This window comes from Oryza glaberrima, chromosome 6 (genome assembly GCF_000147395.1).
Source record: "Oryza glaberrima chromosome 6, OglaRS2, whole genome shotgun sequence".
Classification (NCBI taxonomy): domain Eukaryota; kingdom Viridiplantae; phylum Streptophyta; class Magnoliopsida; order Poales; family Poaceae; genus Oryza; species Oryza glaberrima.
The window spans coordinates 18,219,723-18,238,282 of record NC_068331.1 but is presented as its reverse complement, the minus strand read 5'-3'; the positions used below and the strand labels follow the sequence as shown (position 1 = coordinate 18,238,282).

General features: G+C 44.5%; 2 protein-coding genes across 5 annotated transcripts; both read left to right on the top strand.

Moving 5' to 3' along the window:
- Positions 1 to 439: 439 nt before the first annotated feature.
- Positions 440 to 1,517, top strand: LOC127777896 (leaf-specific thionin-like). The gene is made up of 3 exons (XM_052304521.1): positions 440 to 766; positions 948 to 1,016; positions 1,130 to 1,517. The coding sequence occupies exons 1-3, from the start codon at positions 529 to 531 to the stop codon at positions 1,228 to 1,230; spliced, it is 408 nt and encodes a 135-aa protein (XP_052160481.1). The 5' UTR covers positions 440 to 528; the 3' UTR covers positions 1,231 to 1,517.
- Positions 1,518 to 8,879: 7,362 nt separating this feature from the next.
- LOC127777894 (uncharacterized) lies at positions 8,880 to 18,176 on the top strand. 4 transcript variants are annotated; one of them, XM_052304518.1, is made up of 5 exons: positions 8,880 to 9,453; positions 11,063 to 11,131; positions 14,344 to 14,417; positions 16,561 to 16,626; positions 17,899 to 18,176. In XM_052304518.1, exons 1-4 carry the CDS (start codon positions 8,938 to 8,940, stop codon positions 16,598 to 16,600), a joined length of 699 nt encoding a protein of 232 aa, XP_052160478.1. In that variant the 5' UTR covers positions 8,880 to 8,937; the 3' UTR covers positions 16,601 to 16,626; positions 17,899 to 18,176. The 4 variants fall into 4 exon arrangements, with proteins under 4 accessions (XP_052160478.1, XP_052160477.1, XP_052160479.1 ...); XM_052304517.1 differs by lacking the exon at positions 14,344 to 14,417; XM_052304519.1 differs by lacking the exons at positions 11,063 to 11,131; positions 14,344 to 14,417; positions 16,561 to 16,626; positions 17,899 to 18,176 and adding an exon at positions 10,672 to 11,056.
- The last annotated feature ends 384 nt before the right edge of the window (positions 18,177 to 18,560 follow it).

The following is an 18,560-nucleotide window of genomic DNA, read 5'->3' as shown; positions in this document are numbered from 1 at the left end:
TAATGTGTAGTAGCGACATTTTTTTTAGTAAAATTTTTAACAGCCACCTAGCTACCAGGCCAGTACTACTAGCTATAGATGCTAGTAAGGCAGAAGATGCCATGTGATTAAGCTTCTTTTTCTCATCACGTTCACCACATGGGCAGCAAAAGTTTTGCATGAAATGGGATCAGTTGCAGTCTACAGAACACAGTACACACTCGGTCTTCTATATTTCGCTGGACGATAGCAGGTAAGCATGTACCAAGCCATCCATATACATGTGTCATGCAATAAAGTAGCTTGGTCTCTAAACAAACAAATACAGAGAACATATCACCAATATAACTATTGTGAATTAAAATAACATAATCATCTCTATCATGCGGGTGCAGCTTGGGCATGATGTTGGCTTCAGCTATAAATAGACACGTCGCACTCTCCAATCAGATGCACAACCACAAGACCAAGGAAGCAGTAGCCTTTCAGCCCTCTTGCTTTAGTTTGTTGATCCCCGACTAAATCTCATTGGAAAACAAGCTAGAAAACATGGAAGGAGTGAAGAGTTTGATCATGTGTATGCTAGTGCTAGGCTTAGTCCTGCAACAAGAGAAGATCCAGGTGGAAGCAAAGAGTTGTTGCCCATCCACCACAGCAAGAAACGTCTATAACTCATGCCGTTTCGCGGGTGGCTCAAGAGACACCTGTGCTAAACTTTCTGGCTGCAAAATTGTTGACGGGAACTGCAAGCCTCCTTACGTTCACCATACCCTTCACCCAGAAGCTGGTAAATTAGAAACATTAACTCTCCTTGTCTATATTTCTATCTTGCATTCACCATGCCCTTCACCCCAGCTAACCTAGGCAAATTAAAACATATTAACTCCCTTTGTGTAAACTTTTGGGCTATTAATTTTGTAATATCTATTGGTACAAGCATTTATTCATGCATATAAATGATTTTGCAGAGGAATCGGAGGTAGTTGACTTCTGCAAGCTGGGATGTGCTTCGTCTGTGTGCAGCACCATGAGCACTCGTAAGCGAGAAAAAACATCAAGCTAAATTACCATTGATTTGCAACCAAAAAAATAAATATTCTTTGTTCTATATAGCTAATGTATAGATTGAAACGTTTGTTTTCCTTTTCAGTTTTTGGCAATGAAGAAGCCAATCATGCCGTCGATCGTTGCAACGAAGCATGCCGCCGCTTCTGTACCAAGGAAGCTGAGACTGTCACCGTTGTTTCCTAAGCAAGTGCAACATGCAAGCATAAGGGTCTTCACACATGGAAGCCCATGGTAGGCTATGCCACCCTGGAGTACTCATAAATAAAATGGATATCATGATATCCAATCCAGTGTGCCATCGATCTCTCTTGATTTCTGTCACGTTGTATTTCCAATAAGCTATGATAATCACGATCTGCCATCATATATTATCTTTTCTTGAGGATGTGAGCATATGTAGAGTGATGATATCATTGCCTAAGAAATAAATCTTGTCATCGGGATGGATCCCTCTTGTTAAAGTTATATAATGCATGCTACATATATCGGAACTGAGGTAGCAATGAATATACATGATCAATTGAGCTAGATAGTCCAATACAGGTTTTATGAACATATACATGATGAAGAAAATAAATAATTTTCCTTCCTTAATTAAAAGGATACGTGACCAAAACACAATGAATGTTTAATTATTATCAATTGACCTCATGAACAGAAGGTTAAAAACACAGTTAATAACGTATAATGACTTACTATTCTATATGCTCGAGGACCATCCAAAATATTCAAAAGTTTTCTTGGCCACAACACAATGAGCTCAATAATTACCAGTACCAGGTAACCATATTTATATTCACCATGAGAACTTACAGATCCAACCTCTTGTTTATTACTGTATGCCTAAGGCCTCCTTGGGAGCATTATTATAAAACTATTACACTTACAAACCAGCAATGAACTTACACCTGTATATAGATATACTCCTAAGGTTGCTCAGTACAAGCCATGTTGATGGATGTACTGATGCTTATTACCTTGAAGAACAGTATATACAGACATTATTTAATTGTTTTTTGTACTGCTTGTTTGGGTAACTCTCGTTCAGCGCTTCTCAATCGTGCTTGGCAGCTGGTAGGTATTTTGCTATAACCTCAAAATTAGGAACTAGGGATGGGGTCGATGTATGTTCAGCCCGACTGACTTCGTCCTGACTCCGAGCAACACTAGAACAAGATGATGGCAGGGATGTGACTGCCATTGGAGCTACGTGAAAGATGAGCAGAAACTACTATGAGAGATGTTGGTGTAGGGGGCTGGGCTTTGCAGTAAAAAGAAAAAGAAACAGGCCAGAACTTCATCTGAGGAAAGATAATGAATTTTAAAATCCTCATTAAAAGACTATTGCAGCTGAAAATTGAGGAAATTGTCAAACCCAATATCTTCGGTCTTGCTTTGGGGCTGTTAACAAATATGCAAAAGAGGTTTGTCATTCCTATTAGATGTTTTGATGAAGATCTGCAAGTAATTGTTAACTCGCTGCCTTGTAAGGTGAAGGACTTCCCTTGCAAAAGAGGTACAGTAGAGAAGCCTTCTAAAGCGGACTTTCTATCCCTTATTGACATAGTTGCTGATGACATACTCTCTTTGTGGAAGACCTCACTCATAAACAGGGCCGGTCGCTTAGTTATGGTGAAAGAAGTGCTCTCAACTATACCGATTTATCACCTTCCAAAATAGGTGACCAAACCTATAGACAAGAGGAGCGGCTTCTCATGGTCAGAGCAAGAGAAGGCCAATGGTAGCAATTGTTTGGTCGATTGGAATAGAGTGTGCCGACCCCACGCTTATGGTAGCTTAGGAGTTCTTAATTTAGAGTATATATATAGGTTGGGCTCTTCAAATTCGTTGGCTCTGGTTGCAGAAGACAAACAATACATGGACTTGGCATAGATTACTGGAACAAGTGTCCGCGCGTCGCGTGAGTTATTCAATATGGTAGTAGAGATTGACATGTATCGGGAATGGCCTGAAGGCGGTTGTGGCTGGGCTGGGCCAGGCATTGTTTGGCTGAACCCTGGGCAGCCTCCCTGGCCCAGCACTTCCTCCTGGGCTTTGGCAGGGAGTCTCTCAGTTCGCTTATATGGTGAATGGGCCCAATTGTAGGTGTTTTGTTAGGTTTGTGGGCCCAAGACTCCATAGGCTTGGATATGAGTTTGATTCTCCTCCTTCTTTATGTATATTTCGCCTCAACTTTGATGGTTTATTACCTGCATCCAAATATACACAATACTATAGGAATCGTTAGAATTAAACCCTACCACTATGTTGGATGTTTTATCTTTTTATATTTATGCAGGTATTGACGGCGTAAATTTGGAAATTAATAACCGTCAAAAAACCCCGACACTTAGCTCTTTACTCGTCCCATTAAGGATTATTGTGGAATAAAATTCTTCAAGGTATATACATGTATACAATCTATTCTAAGCCATATATGTACCGGTGAACTTTGCGGTGTGTATCTTACAATCTTGGGCGATTGATGAATGAAATGGTCGTGACTCAAGTCGTTCCTTTTCCCCTGATACTCACTTGGGTTTTTCATATATTTTCACAAACTAGCTATATTCCTTAGATGACTCTCTCTTGAATCACTCTTTTTTTATTTCTGGAACCTCACTGTAGGGTCCCAAATACTATAAGAATCTATTTAATCTGTGACGAAATTTGACGACATTTTCGTGATGTTTTCAGAGATCGTCACGGATATGCAACAATGGATACAAGGCCCATAATACCATGACATTTTATCGATTTCGTCATAAACCGGCCAAAAACCTGTGACGTTATAGCAATTTCGTCGCAATTTACAAATATAATATTAAATACATCAAAACCATATAAGAGATATGTAAATTTTGTAAACAATGTTGCTATCACTTTATCGGATGAAGAAATGACCAAAATAAAAGTTATATATACTGATGATTTATACAACTTTGATGTTGATGACTTTTTCAGTTGAAATCATTTAGTATTTGAAAATGTTCTCTGAAGTTGTCATAATTTGAAATTCAAATTCAAATTATTAAAACAGAGTCCTATAGCAAAATGACCAAAACAAAAGTTGTGGATATGATGATTTATACAACTTTATTGTTGATGACTTTTTCAGTTGAAATCATTTAGTATTAGAAAATGTTGTTTGAAGTTGTCATAATTTGAAATTCGAATTAAAATTATTGAAATAGAATCATATAGCGAAATGACCAAAACAAAAGTTGTAGATATTGATGATTTATACAACTTTGTTGTTGATGACTTTTTTAGTTGAAATCATTTAGTATTCGAAAATGTTGTTTGAAGTTGTCATAATTTGAAATTGAAATTCAAATTATTGAAACAGAGTCGTATAGAAAAATGATCAAAATAAAAGTTGTAGATATTGATGATTTATACAACTTTGTTGTTGATGACCTTTTGAGTTGAAATCATGTAGTATTTGAAAATGTTGTTTGAAGTTGTCATAATTTGAAATTCAAATATTATATAGGCTAATCAAACTCAGATGGACAAATAACCAAAACAAAATTGGTAGATCTCGATTTTTGTGTGTTACTTCACAATGGTAAAAAAAATAAAGGAAAAAAAAAGGTTAAACATAGATGGTATGAAACAAGGCCTGTTATGGGCCAGCCCTTTTGCTCCTCCCTCACCGAGAAGTCTATTTTGCCTCCATCCTTTCAATTAATTTCAAAATATTAAAACTTAGAATCGAGTTTTATCATACTAAATGAACTTGTGTGAAAAAGTTGTCAAAAACAAAGTTGTATAACTTATTGAGATCTAACTATTTTATTTTGGTTATTTCTCCATCTGAGTTTGATTGACCTATATAAAATTTGAATTTCAAATTATGACAACTTTAAATAACATTTTTAAATACTAAATAATTTCAATTGAAAAAGTTATCGACAACAAAGTTGTATAACTCATCAATATCAACAACTTTTGTTTTGGTCATTTTGCTATATGACTTTGTTTCAATAATTTGAATTTGAATTTCAAATTATGACAACTTCTGTCACACCCCAAAGTTCTCTTCCCAAGCCTAAAATGGAATTTATAAATGACCCTAAGAAAATACCGGTGCAAATCAAGAGAAAACCCTAAGAAAGTAATACAAATAATAATCGAATCTGGCATGTGGAATTTTTCTTGAGTTCTACATGTCGAAATTCACTAACAGGATTTTTAGTGAAATTTTCAGAGCCCTAGAAATAATTTTAACCAATTAAAATTGAGCAAGCAATATTTAATTCCAGGGAAAATCCTTTTCTTCCTTTTTTTTTCTTTTTCTTTTTCCCCCTTTTCTTTTCGAGTGGGCCGCCGGCCCATTCTCCTTCCTCCTCTCCCCTCCGCTGGGCCGGCCGAAGGCCAAGGCCCAGCTAGGCCGGCCGCCTCCCTCCTCCCACCCGGGACGCCGACAGGTGGGCCCCACCTGTCGGGCCCGTCTCCTACCTCGCGCCCGCGCCGCCGCGCCCGCAACCGCCGCCGCGCCTACGCCTCCGCCTCCTCCGGGCCACGTCGGTCCCGCCCGCGCATGCGCCGCACCTCCCGCGCCCACTCCCCTCTCTCTCCCGCCCGCGCCCGCGCCCGAGATGGTTGGGATTCGATTTTCGAATCCCGCCTCTCTCTCCTCTCCCACTCCCCCACGTTGGCCGGCGAAATCTTGCCCCTACCGGCCACGTCCGAGACTCCCCTCCCCTATTTAAGCTCCGCCGTCGCCCCCTCTCTCTTTTTCCCCATTTCGCCGAACTCCCTCGTGCTCCCCAACGCTCCCGCGTCGTGCACCCACCCGCCGCCGCCTTTCCCGCCGCTCCGGCCGCCGCTAGCCGCCGCTAGGCTCACCGCCGCACCGCGCCGTCGCCGCCGTCGGGTTCGCAAGGACGAACTCCACCCCGTCCGCCCTTCCTCTGTCGGGATTCGTCGCCGGAATTCGCATCCCCTCGCGCTCCGGTGAGTTCTACCTCTACCGCTGCCTTCGGCCATGGATGCCGGCCGCCGTGGTTCATCTCCCTGTCTCTAATCTCTCTCTCCTCCTTCCTTAGGGCACCCCGAAGCCCGTCTGCCGATTGCCGTCGTCCTCCCGTGGCTTGCCGTCGCCGTTCGCCGTCGTCTTCCTCCGCGCCGGCCACCCTCGGTGAGGCGTCCTCTCCCCTCTACTCCCCTCCCTCTCCTTCCTAGCCGCCGCTTAGCGCCGCCGCCTTCACGTCGCCTTTGCGCCGCCGCCTCCGCCGCCAGTTGCCGTCGCCGGCAACGCGTGCGCGCGCGCCGTCGTCATCGCCGTGGCCGGTCGGCCGGCCTTGAGCCGAGCCGAGCCGGGTCGCCGCCGCCCGTCCGATCAGCCCCGGGGGCGATCCGGACCGTCCGTCCCGTGGACCGGCGGTGGACCACCCGCGTGGTCCCGGTCCACGGTGGACCGCCCCCCCTTGAGCCGCTGCCGAGTGGGGCCCGCGTGCCGGCGCCCCTTTTCCCTCTCTCCCGAGCTGCTGACCGGTTGGCCCCGCATGTCGGCGCCGCGCCCCCCCCCTTGATGACGTCAGCCCTGGGAATTATTGCGCAATAAATTATTTAAGGACTTTTTGTTATAGTAATAAACACAATGAATCTTCTAAAATTCATAACTAATTCATCCGAGCTCCGTTTAAGCCCATTCAAGTCTCAGTAAATCAAGAAAAATACGTAGAATCCATTAAAATTGGTTTTGTTCTCTGTTTCAGTAGTCTTATAGCCTGTTTGTATTGTTTGCTTTGTATGTCGCCTAGATTCCGGTTCTTCCGACGCTCCGGTGTACTTCGAGATAGTCGCCGAGGTTCCTCCAGCTGCAGAGCAAGGCAAGTCATGCCTGTCACTTGAACATGTTGATCCTATATTGCAAACGCTCTATTGTTTTTCTTCAAATACTGCATCGTTTTATAATGTTACTATGGGATGTTTACCTATTGTCATAGCCATGCTATTGTTGTACCATGTTCCTTTGTCAGCTTGGGTTATAACATGACTAGAGATTGGACTAGGGATTGCTTAGCCATGCTTAGTTCAACTAGTACACAATGGGGAAAATCCTATTAATGTTTAGACTATTGGTTCTAATAGTATTGTTGGATTAGTGCCACCGCTTTGGTGTTGGTTAATTAAAATAAATCACATGGTGGGCTGTGGGTGCATGGTTTTGCTGGTCGCACCCATGGCAGTTAAGGACCGGTTCGCGGGATGCCCTGGAAGAACTTATCGTACTTACCACAAGCTAGCGTGGGCAACGGCTGGGCTTGTAGTGTAGCTTTTCTCTAGCTGACGCATCCAAGCAAGGGTGGGCGTGATGGAGTTTGGATGGGCCCTGCGACGGCCTATGCGGCTTCCGGATTCACCTAGGCACGAGAGGGGACTGCTCGTCGCCCGCTGGGGATGGGGGTGAAACCTGAGGTGTGGTGTGCTTGGCTAGAGGGGGTTATGCGAAGGGTCCTGTCACGGCCTCTTTCCGGTATGTCGTGGTGGCATGTCGGCGCACGGAAACGTGTCGTGGGGCTGTGTCTTGTGGGTACAGTTGTACATCTCTGATCAGAGTAAAACTATTCGAATAGCCGTGCCCGCGGTTATGGGCGGTCAACCAGATTCACCGTGATTAGTCTCACCCTAGTTTAGTCTATTGAAATTGGATAGTATAGGTGGATGGTTGGGCCTGTCGCAACGTGGTATAGCGTTGGACAGTGGATGATTAATATTGATTAATTGTTACGACCGTTTTCTTCTTTAAACTTCTGTTTATAAATGCTCGCTTTATGCAAATGAACCACTCTAGCTCTCCTTTGATAATTCCCTGCATCATACCCCTATTCCGGTATGATTTGCTGAGTACAGTGGGTAGTACTCAGTCTTGCTCTATTTTTTCCCAACCCCAGAGTACGAGTATGTGTCAGATGGAGGTTTCTCCGAAGAGTAGGCTTCGTCCGTGCCGTCGAGGATGCCTGTGGAGTGGTGTTCCCACTGCAGATCTAGTCAAGGCTTAGCTCGTGTTGTCTTTCGTTTTTCCGTTGCATTTATGTAAGACTTTTATGATGTTTGTAAGACGTGGATCTGAATGTCAACATTGTCGTTTGTGTACCCCGACCGGTCCTGGACGGGGATTTTAATACACATTCTGCTTGGAATTCTATTCGGGAATTTCTGGGCGTGACAACTTCAAACAACATTTTCAAATATTAAATGATTTCAACTGAAAAAGTCATCAATAACAAAGTCGTATATCTCATCAAAATCTATAACTTTTATTTGTGTCATCTCTTCATTTGACGAAGCGATTTATAACATTGTTCACAAAATATACGTATCTCTTATATAGTTTATAAACTATAATAGAGATATGTAAATTTTGTGAACAGTGTTACTATTACTTTGTCAAATAAAGAAATGACCAAAACAAAGTCATATTTTGTTTTGAAGTTGTCATAATTTGAAATTCAAATTCAAACTGTTCAAACAAAATCATATAGAAAATTGACCAATACAAAATCATTTGAATTCATTTACTACCTGAAAAAATATTTGAATTTCTTATATTTTAAAATTTAAATTTTATATAGTTCAATCAAACTCGGATGGAGAAATGTCCAAAAGAAAAGTTGTAGATCTCAATGATTTATATAACTTTGTTTTTAAGAACTTTTTCACGTAAGTTCATTTAGTATCTTAAAATTCAACTCGAAGTTCATTTATTATCAAATTAATATTTTTAATAATTATTTTCCTCCTCTTTCTCTTTCGCTCCTCCTTGCTTCAAATTTTTTTCACCACCCCTCCTCTCTCTCTCCCAACAGATATTAACTCCCTCTCTTTTTTCATTTCCTCTCCTCTCAATCTCTCCCTTTCTCTCCTCTCAGTCGGGCAATGGTCGGGCGGCTCGGTGGCCGGGAGCAAGCGGCGGCAAGCGACGGCGGCTGGGGGGCTCGGCGGCAGCATGGCGGCCAGGCGTGGGTGGCGGCAGATCGCGGCTGGGAGCGAGCGGTGCCAGATGGGAGCGGGCGACGAGCGACGGCCGAGCGGCGCGGATCCGGCGCAGGGGGCCCTCCCTCGCGCGGATCCGGCGGCGGCTCCATCCCCGACGACGTCGACATGTGGTTGGCGACGCGGGCCTCGTCCTGCTCAGATCCGGCGGCGGCGGGCCTCGTCCTGCCCAAGAGTGCCGCCGGGGATGGGGTCGCGGCGGGCGAAGGGGACGTGGACGTGGAGGAGCTGGAGATGATGAAGATGATGGGGATCCCCGTCGGCTTCGACTCCACCAAGGGGAAGCACGTCCCCGACGCCGATGTTAGCGGGGTGCGCGTCGTCACCAAGCGGCAGCCACGGCAGTACATGAACCGCCGTGGCGGGTTCAACCGGAGCGCAACCGCTGAGGACAGGAAGGTTTATATTTCCTTTTTCTCTTAGATTTTCTACATTTTTTTACATAGCTGCTTGCTGATCCTGAGCACAGTTTTATTCTACTGAAGGCATGAGTTGGATGGAGTTCTTTTGCTTGTAGAAATCTGTGCTAAATTGTGCCTGAATCTTTTGGCTAACTGAATGAGTTATTTTACTAGCATCTTGTTATGAATGTTCTGAATAATTAGCAAAATACAAACATTATGCTTACCTACAATCCAAACCATTTTATATGGATTTTGTGGGTTCAAGATCTGTACCTATTGTTAAGTGCAGCGGCATTTTAAACTGTGATCAGCTATATTAAGTGCAAAACAGAACAAAACTAGTATTCAATTGACAACTTTAATTGCTCTAGCAATTTTGACAATTAATTTGCCACCTGGCTGCACCGCTTATAAACATAACTCTAACTAAACTAGTGCAAAAAAACATTAGCAAACTGAATTCCATGAATAAATTTACTACGGGGACAAGGAATTTGTTAGCATAGGTGAACTTTCTTGGGCGTAAGAGTAGATTACTTGTCCGAAAGCGAAAACATGGACTAAAGGGGAATATGTTTCCATAACTATCTTAACGAAACCTTTTCTTGATTTAAAGGGGAACTTTCTTTGTGTATGTTTATCCTTTTAGTAAGAAAAACTAAAAGGGGAACTTTCTTTATGTATGTTAAAGGGGAATTGCTACTCTTCTTCCAACAATTAATTACTCCTTTGTTTGTGTGTTCTTTGGGTAAATGTTACAGGCTGAACTTCTAAAGGAAAAATATTACACAAATACGTATTGGACTTGATGTGCCAATTCCTTGATTAAATCTGTTGTCTTGCTTTTCTGCATTAAAGACCTATGTAAAGTTGCAGCATGGCGATTTTTCTTCCAGGAAAATACCATGTTTTTCCAACAAGGTGCAGTGCCCAATGTCCAAAAACACACATACATTCTGATGATCAGTTTCTAAGTATGCTTAAACTCTATTACTAGAAGTTCTCTGCTCCAGATTTCTTTATATTAATAGAACTCATGAAAAAAGTGCCATTTTTTTGTTACTTATTTTGGTACATTACATGTATGCTGCTGCCCTTGACCCATCTTTTAATTTTTCAGATGATACCATTAGTCGTGATAAGTTACATACTAGGCATCGCTAGAACGTTATTTGATACTGGAACTTATATGATGTATTTCCTTCTGATGCAGATACAACTTGTAGTTCAAAGAAATGAGCAGCTCTTATACAACTTGTTATGTTTTTATAGAGTAATAGTTATAGTGATCATAGATATTATGGTACTATTACACTTTATAAATGTTTCAGTATTGCTTCCGTCTAAAAATAGTTATTGTGCACTTTGAAACATTGGAGTTGGATTTAGACAAATATGTATTTGCTTACCATGAATATGTCAGGCAGTTGCAACCCCAAAAGTACATGTTGGCTTCCATCCTAATGTTGTTGCCTCCTTTTATTTACCTTATTGGTCACGCTGGTCGGTGTCCAGCTTTCCCTTTTAGTTGGATTTTGAAATATTTGATATCCCCATTCACCTTTTCTTCGTAATCCATTGAGTTCTTTATGGACCCATTGCAGGTGAATATTTGGCTTAACGGAGTGCATATGGTTGAACATGGACTTGCTATGCATTATTCCATGGGTGATGTAAGATTCTTTTAATTGAACCATACATATTGTTGCTTGTTGTGGAACTATTGTTTGATTCTGGAAGCAGAGTATCTGAGACTCTGGTATTAGGTTGAACCTGAGATGAACTATTGTTTGAATACTGTTGTATTCTGATTAGGGCTGTCAATGAGCCGAGCTCGAGCGAGCTCATCTGCCCAAGTTCGAGCTCGACACATGCTCGAGCCGAGCATATTGCACCTTCGAGCTTCTAGGCAAGCTCGGTTCGAGCTCGAGCTCGGCTACCGAGCTCGGCCATAAGTAGTATAATATATATTTTAATAATAATCTGTTGATAAGTATAATTATTTTCTAGTTAATCACACTAATAAAAGAGTAAAAAATGATTAAAATAAATATATTGTGCTAACACATGCTAATTTATTGTGTAGATAGATACATACACACACACATATATATATATATATATTTATCTATTAGTTTATTATATTAAAGAGGTGAACATGCAATATAAACTATACACAGTCAAGCTCGGCCAGGCTCGGTAGAAGCTCGAGCTCGGCTCGGTAAAGCTCGCAAGATTTTGCTCAGGCTTGGGTTCAGCTCGTTTGGTGCTCGAGCCGAGCTCAAATCGAGCCTAGGACGAGCCAAGCTCGAGCTGCTCGCGAGCCTCGAGCTTTTTTGATAGCCCTAATTCTGATTGTATCTGTTATGTTATTAGTTGAATCTGAGATGGTATCTATTATTAGGTTTGAATCTGAGATGGTATGAAAAATTGGATTGAATTTGGTGGGCTCAAATTTAATGGGCCCGTTTAGTGGGCTTTGAACTGATAGTTCGTTGAAAATATGGGCCAGTTTTGAATTGGGCCTAATTCTAAAATGAACCTATTTTAAAATGGGCTAGTTCTAAAAAATAATGGGCCGCTGTTAAATAATTAATGGACCAATGTAAAAATTTAATGGGCTATTAAAAAATTAATGGGTCGTCAAAAAAATAATGGGACGTTTGAAAATATTTGCTGACGTTAGCTGCTACGTCATCACACATGTGTCAACGACCACGTCACCTGCCATGTTGGCCGCCACGTGGCAACCATATGTGACGTAAGGTCGGGCTTTGCTGGACTACACGAGCCCAAAAATGTTTTATGATGGTTAAAAAACGTCATAGATTGTACTGATCCGTGACGATTTCGGAGAAAACATCGGCAGATTTAATCTGACGCTCAATAGATGATGGTAAGTAGAATCGTCACAGACAAATTTCTGTGACGAATTTTCAGTGATCCATGATGAATTTTTTTTGTCATAGATAAAATAGATTCTTGAAGTGAAAACTAATGATTCGAAAACCAGCATGTTTAGACTTTATCAAGCCCTAGATCGATTGATTGATACAGGTAACAATCTGGATCTTTATTGCATACAGTTGAACAAGGCTCCAAAGGGGATTTCTTTACATAAAATAATAGGGGAATTTACAAGCTTGTGGCTAACTAATCCAACAGAAGCTATAGAGGGACTCAACATGAATATTTTACTTAGACTTAAACCATCTAACTAATCTAGACTTGAGAACTAGGTTGAAATGAGACTAACTTATATGATTGAACTCCCGGCTTCGGCAAGAACATCAAATTGACTCTGAAAAGGAGGGGTTGAAGCAAGAGTTGTACTTAGCAAGCTATTATATTGAGTAATGAATGCATGAAATAATAGTAATTGAGTAGGGCTATATTAAGTTGTAGGAAGCAGAGAATGTAGAAGAAGAAAGCCTGGAGAATGTAGAAGAAGAAAGCCTGTGATGTTTGAAATGTGTCAGTATTTAATAAAATCTTGAATTAGGTTTCTAACCAAGATGCCATAGTGAGTCCCGATGCCCGATAACAACGAGCACGGCTATTCGAATAGTTTTAAGGATACTCATACTGCAGTAGATGTGCGCTTGCCAAACACATTAGCCTTGTCATGACAAAGCTTTTCGGTTTCTAACATCAGTGGTACCTGTTCCATGTACTCAAGTGTAACGCCCCGATTTTCGTTCAGGATTAAAAATCATTAAATAATGCATTTTTTAGGAATTAAATAAAAGTTAAAGCAATTTAATCATGTGACATTATTGAGGGAATTAAAAATTTTCCTTTAAAAATCATGGCCGAGGATATTTTGTAATATTCTTTGTGCCCAGATATATTCTCTGGAATTTCCCTCTAATTTTCGGATTTCATTTAATCAATTAAATAAGAAGAAAACAAATAAAATTTCCCCTCTTTGTCTTTGGGCCACTCCCGGCCCAATCCCCCTCCTTTTCCCCTTTTTCCACTCCAGCCATGCCTCTCTCCTCCCTTCTCCTCTTGGGCCGGCCCCTCTCCCTCGCCCTGCTCGGCCTCCTTCCCCTAGAGTCTTTTTTGCCTCTGTCTCCCGTCTCCTCTCTCTTTCCCTCGCCGACAGGTGGACCCGTGGCCCCACCTGTCAGCCCCATCCCCAACCTCCAGCCGCCATGGCATCCACCCCACATTGCCACCAAACCCACGCCACCCTACCCACCTCCTCCACTTCGCGCGGCCGCACCCGACCGTGGGACCTCGTCGCCCACTTTCCCTCCTCTCCTCCCCCACTCCTTCCCGCAAAATCGGCGCCGAAGCACCGATTCTAGCCGCTCGCCGCCGTCCTGCGTCGCCGGCTGCCACCGCCGCATCGCCGTTTGGTCGGCCCGGCCGGCGAGCCGGCCTCTGCTTCGTTGTGGCCTCCTGATCCCCTTCAGGCTAATCCGGGCCATTCACGTGGCGTCCGCCGTGGCCACCCGTGGCCCCGCCGCGTCGGCACCACATCGGCGCCACCTCGTCTTGCCTTGCCACCGTGGCCGCCATGTGGCCGTCCACGTAGTGCGCCCACGTCTATGTTGCGGTGGACCGAGTCCACTGTGGGCTGCGCTTCTTGCGCAGCTGACTCGTGGGGCCCGCCCGTCAGCACCACCCTTTGATGATGTCAGCAACGACCCTTTTCCTTTGTAAAAATAATTATTAATTGCGTCATAATTCGGATTTAATTATAGAAATTAATTTAAATGGCTCAAAACTTCTAAAATTCATAACTAATTCATACGAACTCCAAATTGAGCCATTCAAGTTGCAAAATTAATCTAAAATTGAGCTCTACATGTTTGTTTACTATTTATGTACTGTTTACTTGGTTTTTATTAGAGTTTTTCCTCATTTTGCGTGCCAGCGTGTAGTTTCCTTCGTTTCGGAAGATCGCGGTCGCAAGGATCAGAGTTCAGAAGATTGTTTTGAAGAAGCAAGGCAAGTCACACATCCCCCCTTGAACATATTGAGCCTACTCTACAAACGTTTTACCGTTTGTAAATAAATATGCATGTTTTGCTAATTACATGGGAATAGGGTTTATCTATCTACTCGCTTGTGCCATATTACTTGATATCTGTCCTTTGCGAACCTTGGATGATAAATCGACTAGCTTGTGTTACTTGTGTTAACCCAGGTAGAATTATTTATGCTTAGCCATGCTTAATTACCACTAAAATTAAGTGGCCATGTTTCATTGGTCGTAATTATCCAATTAAAATGCGACTGAGTGGTGTCTTGTGGATGCATGGTTTTACTAGTCGCACCCATGGCAATTAATGACCGGTTCGCGGGATGCAGTGGAAGACTTACCGCGCTTACCACAAGCGGGAATGGGTAACTGCTTGATTTGAAGTATAGCTTTCCTCTGGTTGACGTACCCTGGCTAGGGTGGGCGTGATGGAGTTTGGATGGGCCCTGCGATGGCCTTTGCGGCTTCCGGATCGACCGTGGTACGAGGGGGGCTGCCCGTTGCCTGTTGGGGACGGGTGCGAAACCTGTGGTTTGGTGCGATTGGTCAGAGGTGGTTATATGATGTCACCTCCCAAAACGACCCTAAAATATATCCTTTAAATTATGCCTAGAATAATTAAAATCCGTGTGAAAGCTTCCAAAAATTAAAATGTGCAAAGTAAAAGTTAAACAAGGCTTAGAGGATTTTTGCATATTTCCTAAAAGCCTAAAATGTGTAAATAAATTTTAGTGGAATTTTCAGAGCACAAATAATAATTAAGAAGAAATAAACAAAGTTGAAAAAGTTTTATAAAAAGAAAAACCCTAAAAATCCCCCCTTCTCTCTAATGGGCCGAATTCGGCCCATCACCCTCCCCCTCTCTCTCCTCTCCCCGCGGCCCACCCGGCCTCTCCCCGCGCGCGCGCCGCTGACGGGCGGGCCCGCCCGCCACCCTCGCTGACAGGTGGGGCCCACCCATCATCCCCTTCCTCCCGCCGCTCCCGCCGCCTCCCCCGCGCCCTAGCGCCGCCGCCGCCGCGAATCCCGCCGCCTCCCGCCGTCCCCGCATGCAATAAAGTGGGGGGAATCACTCCCCGTGATCCCCTCTCCCTTTCCCCCCATTTTTTCCCTCTCTCTCTCGCGTTCAAACGGGCGGATTTGCCCCCGCAAATCTCGCCGGCGCCATTGATGGCGGCCGGACCTCCCGCGCCGGTTTCCTTCCCCTCCGGCCGCTCTCTCCCCCTTCCAACCCTATTTAAACCTTCCCCGCACCTCCTCCGTCCGTTTCCGCCTCTCGCCGCCCTTCATCCTCGCCGGGTTCGAGCTCGCGCCGTCGCTCTCTCTCTCCGCCGTCGCCGCCGAGCTCCGATCCGCCGCCGTCGTCACCCCGGACCGTCTCCCGCCCCGGCGTCGCCTCCTCCGGCTTCGCCGCATCGCCGCCGTCCCCGTCCACCCCATCGTCGAGCTCGCCGACCACCGGAGCGCCACCGTCCCCGTTCACCCGAGAAGCACCGCCGCCTTCCCCCGCTCCGGTCGCCTTTCCCGTCGTCGCCGTTGACCTTGGGTGAGCCGTGGACCGCCGCCTCGTTTCCCCCTTTTCCCTCCCCTCTCTCGGCCGCCGCTCCGCCGTGCCTATGGCCGCCGCCGGCGACCATAGGGGCACGGGCGCGCCGTCTCCCACCGGCCGCGCCGGCTTGGTCGCCCTCGGGCGCGCCGAGTGGCTGCCGCGTGGGGCCCGGCCGTCAGCCGCCCGCGCCCTTGGGTGCGGCTGACGCGTGGGGCCCACGGCGCCGACCGGTGTGAGCCCGGGTGCACCCGGTCCACCGTGGACCGTGAGGCTGCCGCGTGGGCCCCACTCCCGTGGACCCGGTCCGCGCGCCCCCTTCCCTCTGCTGACGCAATAAACCCTTTTTAAATTAAATTTTAAATGAAGAAATTCGCAAATATTCATTTAAAGAACATATAAACTTCAAATAGCCATAACTTGGCCATTTGAACTCGGAATTGGACCGTTCAAATCTCTAATTTTTCTTTAAGAAGTCAAGAACCCATTTTTGTGCTTTGTTCCTGCTTGTTATATGGAGTTTATTAGAGTAAAAACCCTTTTATTTTCCGTTGGTCGTGTAGACGTTGCAGCTTCGGAAGATCCGCTCTTCGTGGAGGTTGAAGCCGACGTTTGGGAAAGCGAGCAAGGCAAGTCACATCATCCTTGAACATATTGAATCCCAGTTTATAAAGTTATTTTGATTTAAATTATTGCATTACCGCTTTATTTAAATTCCCGCGTTATCACTGTTTTATTTAGCCATGCCTATTTACCTTTGTTATGACCTTATTATTGTTATTGTTATTATTACCTTGTTCACCCTAGGATAAACAAAACCCCAACTAGTGGACATTTTATTCATGGTTCTACTAGTATGAATTTAGGTAGATGCTTCGCTGATTAATAGGACAACATTAGGTGGTTTTACAACTCTAGACTTTGGGAATATTCATATCACTTGGACACCATGGAATGGTTGGATTATTGTGGAATTGGATTCACACCTCTCCCTCTATTCAAAACCCTCAAAATGGTTTTAGGCTGGGCTCGGGGTGCATGGTTTTGATGGTAGCACCTCGGCCATATAAGGACCGGTCTTCGGGCCTCTGTTGCAAAGCACTACCGTACTTCCACATGTCTAATGGGTAAGGCTTAGTTTGTGACTCAGTCTGGTTATAAACAAAAGTACACGGATAGAGATGGACGAAGTCGGGGGTCGATGGACATCTCTAGGGCAAATGAAGGCTACACGAGCTGCGGCCCGGTAGTCGAGATGTCATGGCACAGGGCCGGTGTCCTGCTGCTAGGGGCTCAGTCCTGCCTACCTGTCCCGGGGGTTCCGGCCGTAGGTGGGGTTGGGTCGGTACTCTTGTCTATGGCTAGGATGGGTTGGAAACTATGTCACGTCTTCCGTCCGTATACCGTGGTGGTATGTGGCACGTGGTTACACGTGAGGAAGATGTGTCTTGTGGGTAAAGATGTACACCTCTGATCAGAGTATAATCTATTCGAATAGCCGCGCCCTCGGTTATGGGCAAGCCGAGCAATGTACCCAAGTTAGTGTTTTAATTCTTAAAACCTGCTTAACAACTAAAATGTGGAATGGTTGGCCTGGGTTGGCTTGGGACGAGCTGGGACCCAGGGTCGGGTCGCCAGTTCGGTCTGAATCATCGTAGGCCTTGGGTTAAGGCAGGTTCGTGTGGGTTCACGGCCTTGTTTAATAATATTAAATAGTTCTAAGATCGTGTTTTAAATTTAGCTTTGAGCAACTAAGTGTCTTTAAATGCTGTTTACTGCAAAACCCTAACCCCCTATATTATAACTCCATTGTACTCCTTTGCATTTATTCTGCACTTATGGGTGTGTCTTGTTGAGTACGGTGGTTGTACTCAGTCTTGCTCAATTTTTCCCAAACCTAGAAGAGGAGCCCCTGGATGATGAAGGCTTTGGTGTTTAGCTCGTGCCTGCCGTCAAGCGCCTGTGGTCGTCGCCCTAGTCTTCCGCTGTTTCCCGTTTGTCTTTGTGTGTGCTGGGCCTTCGCCGCCCATGTAATAAATTAACTATTTACGCTTCCGCTTGATAAACTCTGAAATGTATCAACTTTTGGTGTACCTTGCCTCTTGGGACAAGGAATAATACACGCACGTAAGGAACGCCCGTTGGGTTATTTCCGGTCGTGACATATGAAGGGTCTTGTCACAATCACTCGACAAGGTGACGTGTCCGGCCAGGCGCGGTGACACGCCGGTGGATTGTGTCTTGTGGGTACAGTTGTGCACCTCTAGCCAGAGTAAAACAATTCGAATAGCCATGCCTGCGGTTTTGGGCAATCGACCAGAATCACCGTGATTAATCTCACCAAATATATCGATCCAATGCACCGTGTGGTTCAGGTGGGATGGTTGGGATTGTACAATGTGCTGTAGCGTTGTTCAGTAGAGATTTAATATTATCTTAATTAACCAACTGCTTTACTGTTTTGCTCAATAAAATGCTTTACAGCTTCCTTTATGCAAATTGCCACAAACCTCTCTTTGTATCCCCTTGCACAAGTGCATCATTTGTGTGGCTTGCTGAGTAC

Bases quoted from the DNA above. Each gene is read 5' to 3' on its own strand.
- LOC127777896 (XM_052304521.1), top strand. From the start codon at position 529: ATGGAAGGAGTGAAGAGTTTGATCATGTGTATGCTAGTGCTAGGCTTA. The intron at 767-947 runs GTAAATTAGAAA...ATGATTTTGCAG, and splicing joins TACCCTTCACCCAGAAGCTG to AGGAATCGGAGGTAGTTGAC. The intron at 1,017-1,129 runs GTAAGCGAGAAA...TTTCCTTTTCAG, and splicing joins GTGCAGCACCATGAGCACTC to TTTTTGGCAATGAAGAAGCC.
- LOC127777894 (XM_052304517.1), top strand. From the start codon at position 8,938: ATGGTCGGGCGGCTCGGTGGCCGGGAGCAAGCGGCGGCAAGCGACGGC. The intron at 9,454-11,062 runs GTTTATATTTCC...GACCCATTGCAG, and splicing joins CAACCGCTGAGGACAGGAAG to GTGAATATTTGGCTTAACGG. The intron at 16,627-17,898 runs GCAAGTCACATC...TCCCAAACCTAG, and splicing joins CGTTTGGGAAAGCGAGCAAG to AAGAGGAGCCCCTGGATGAT.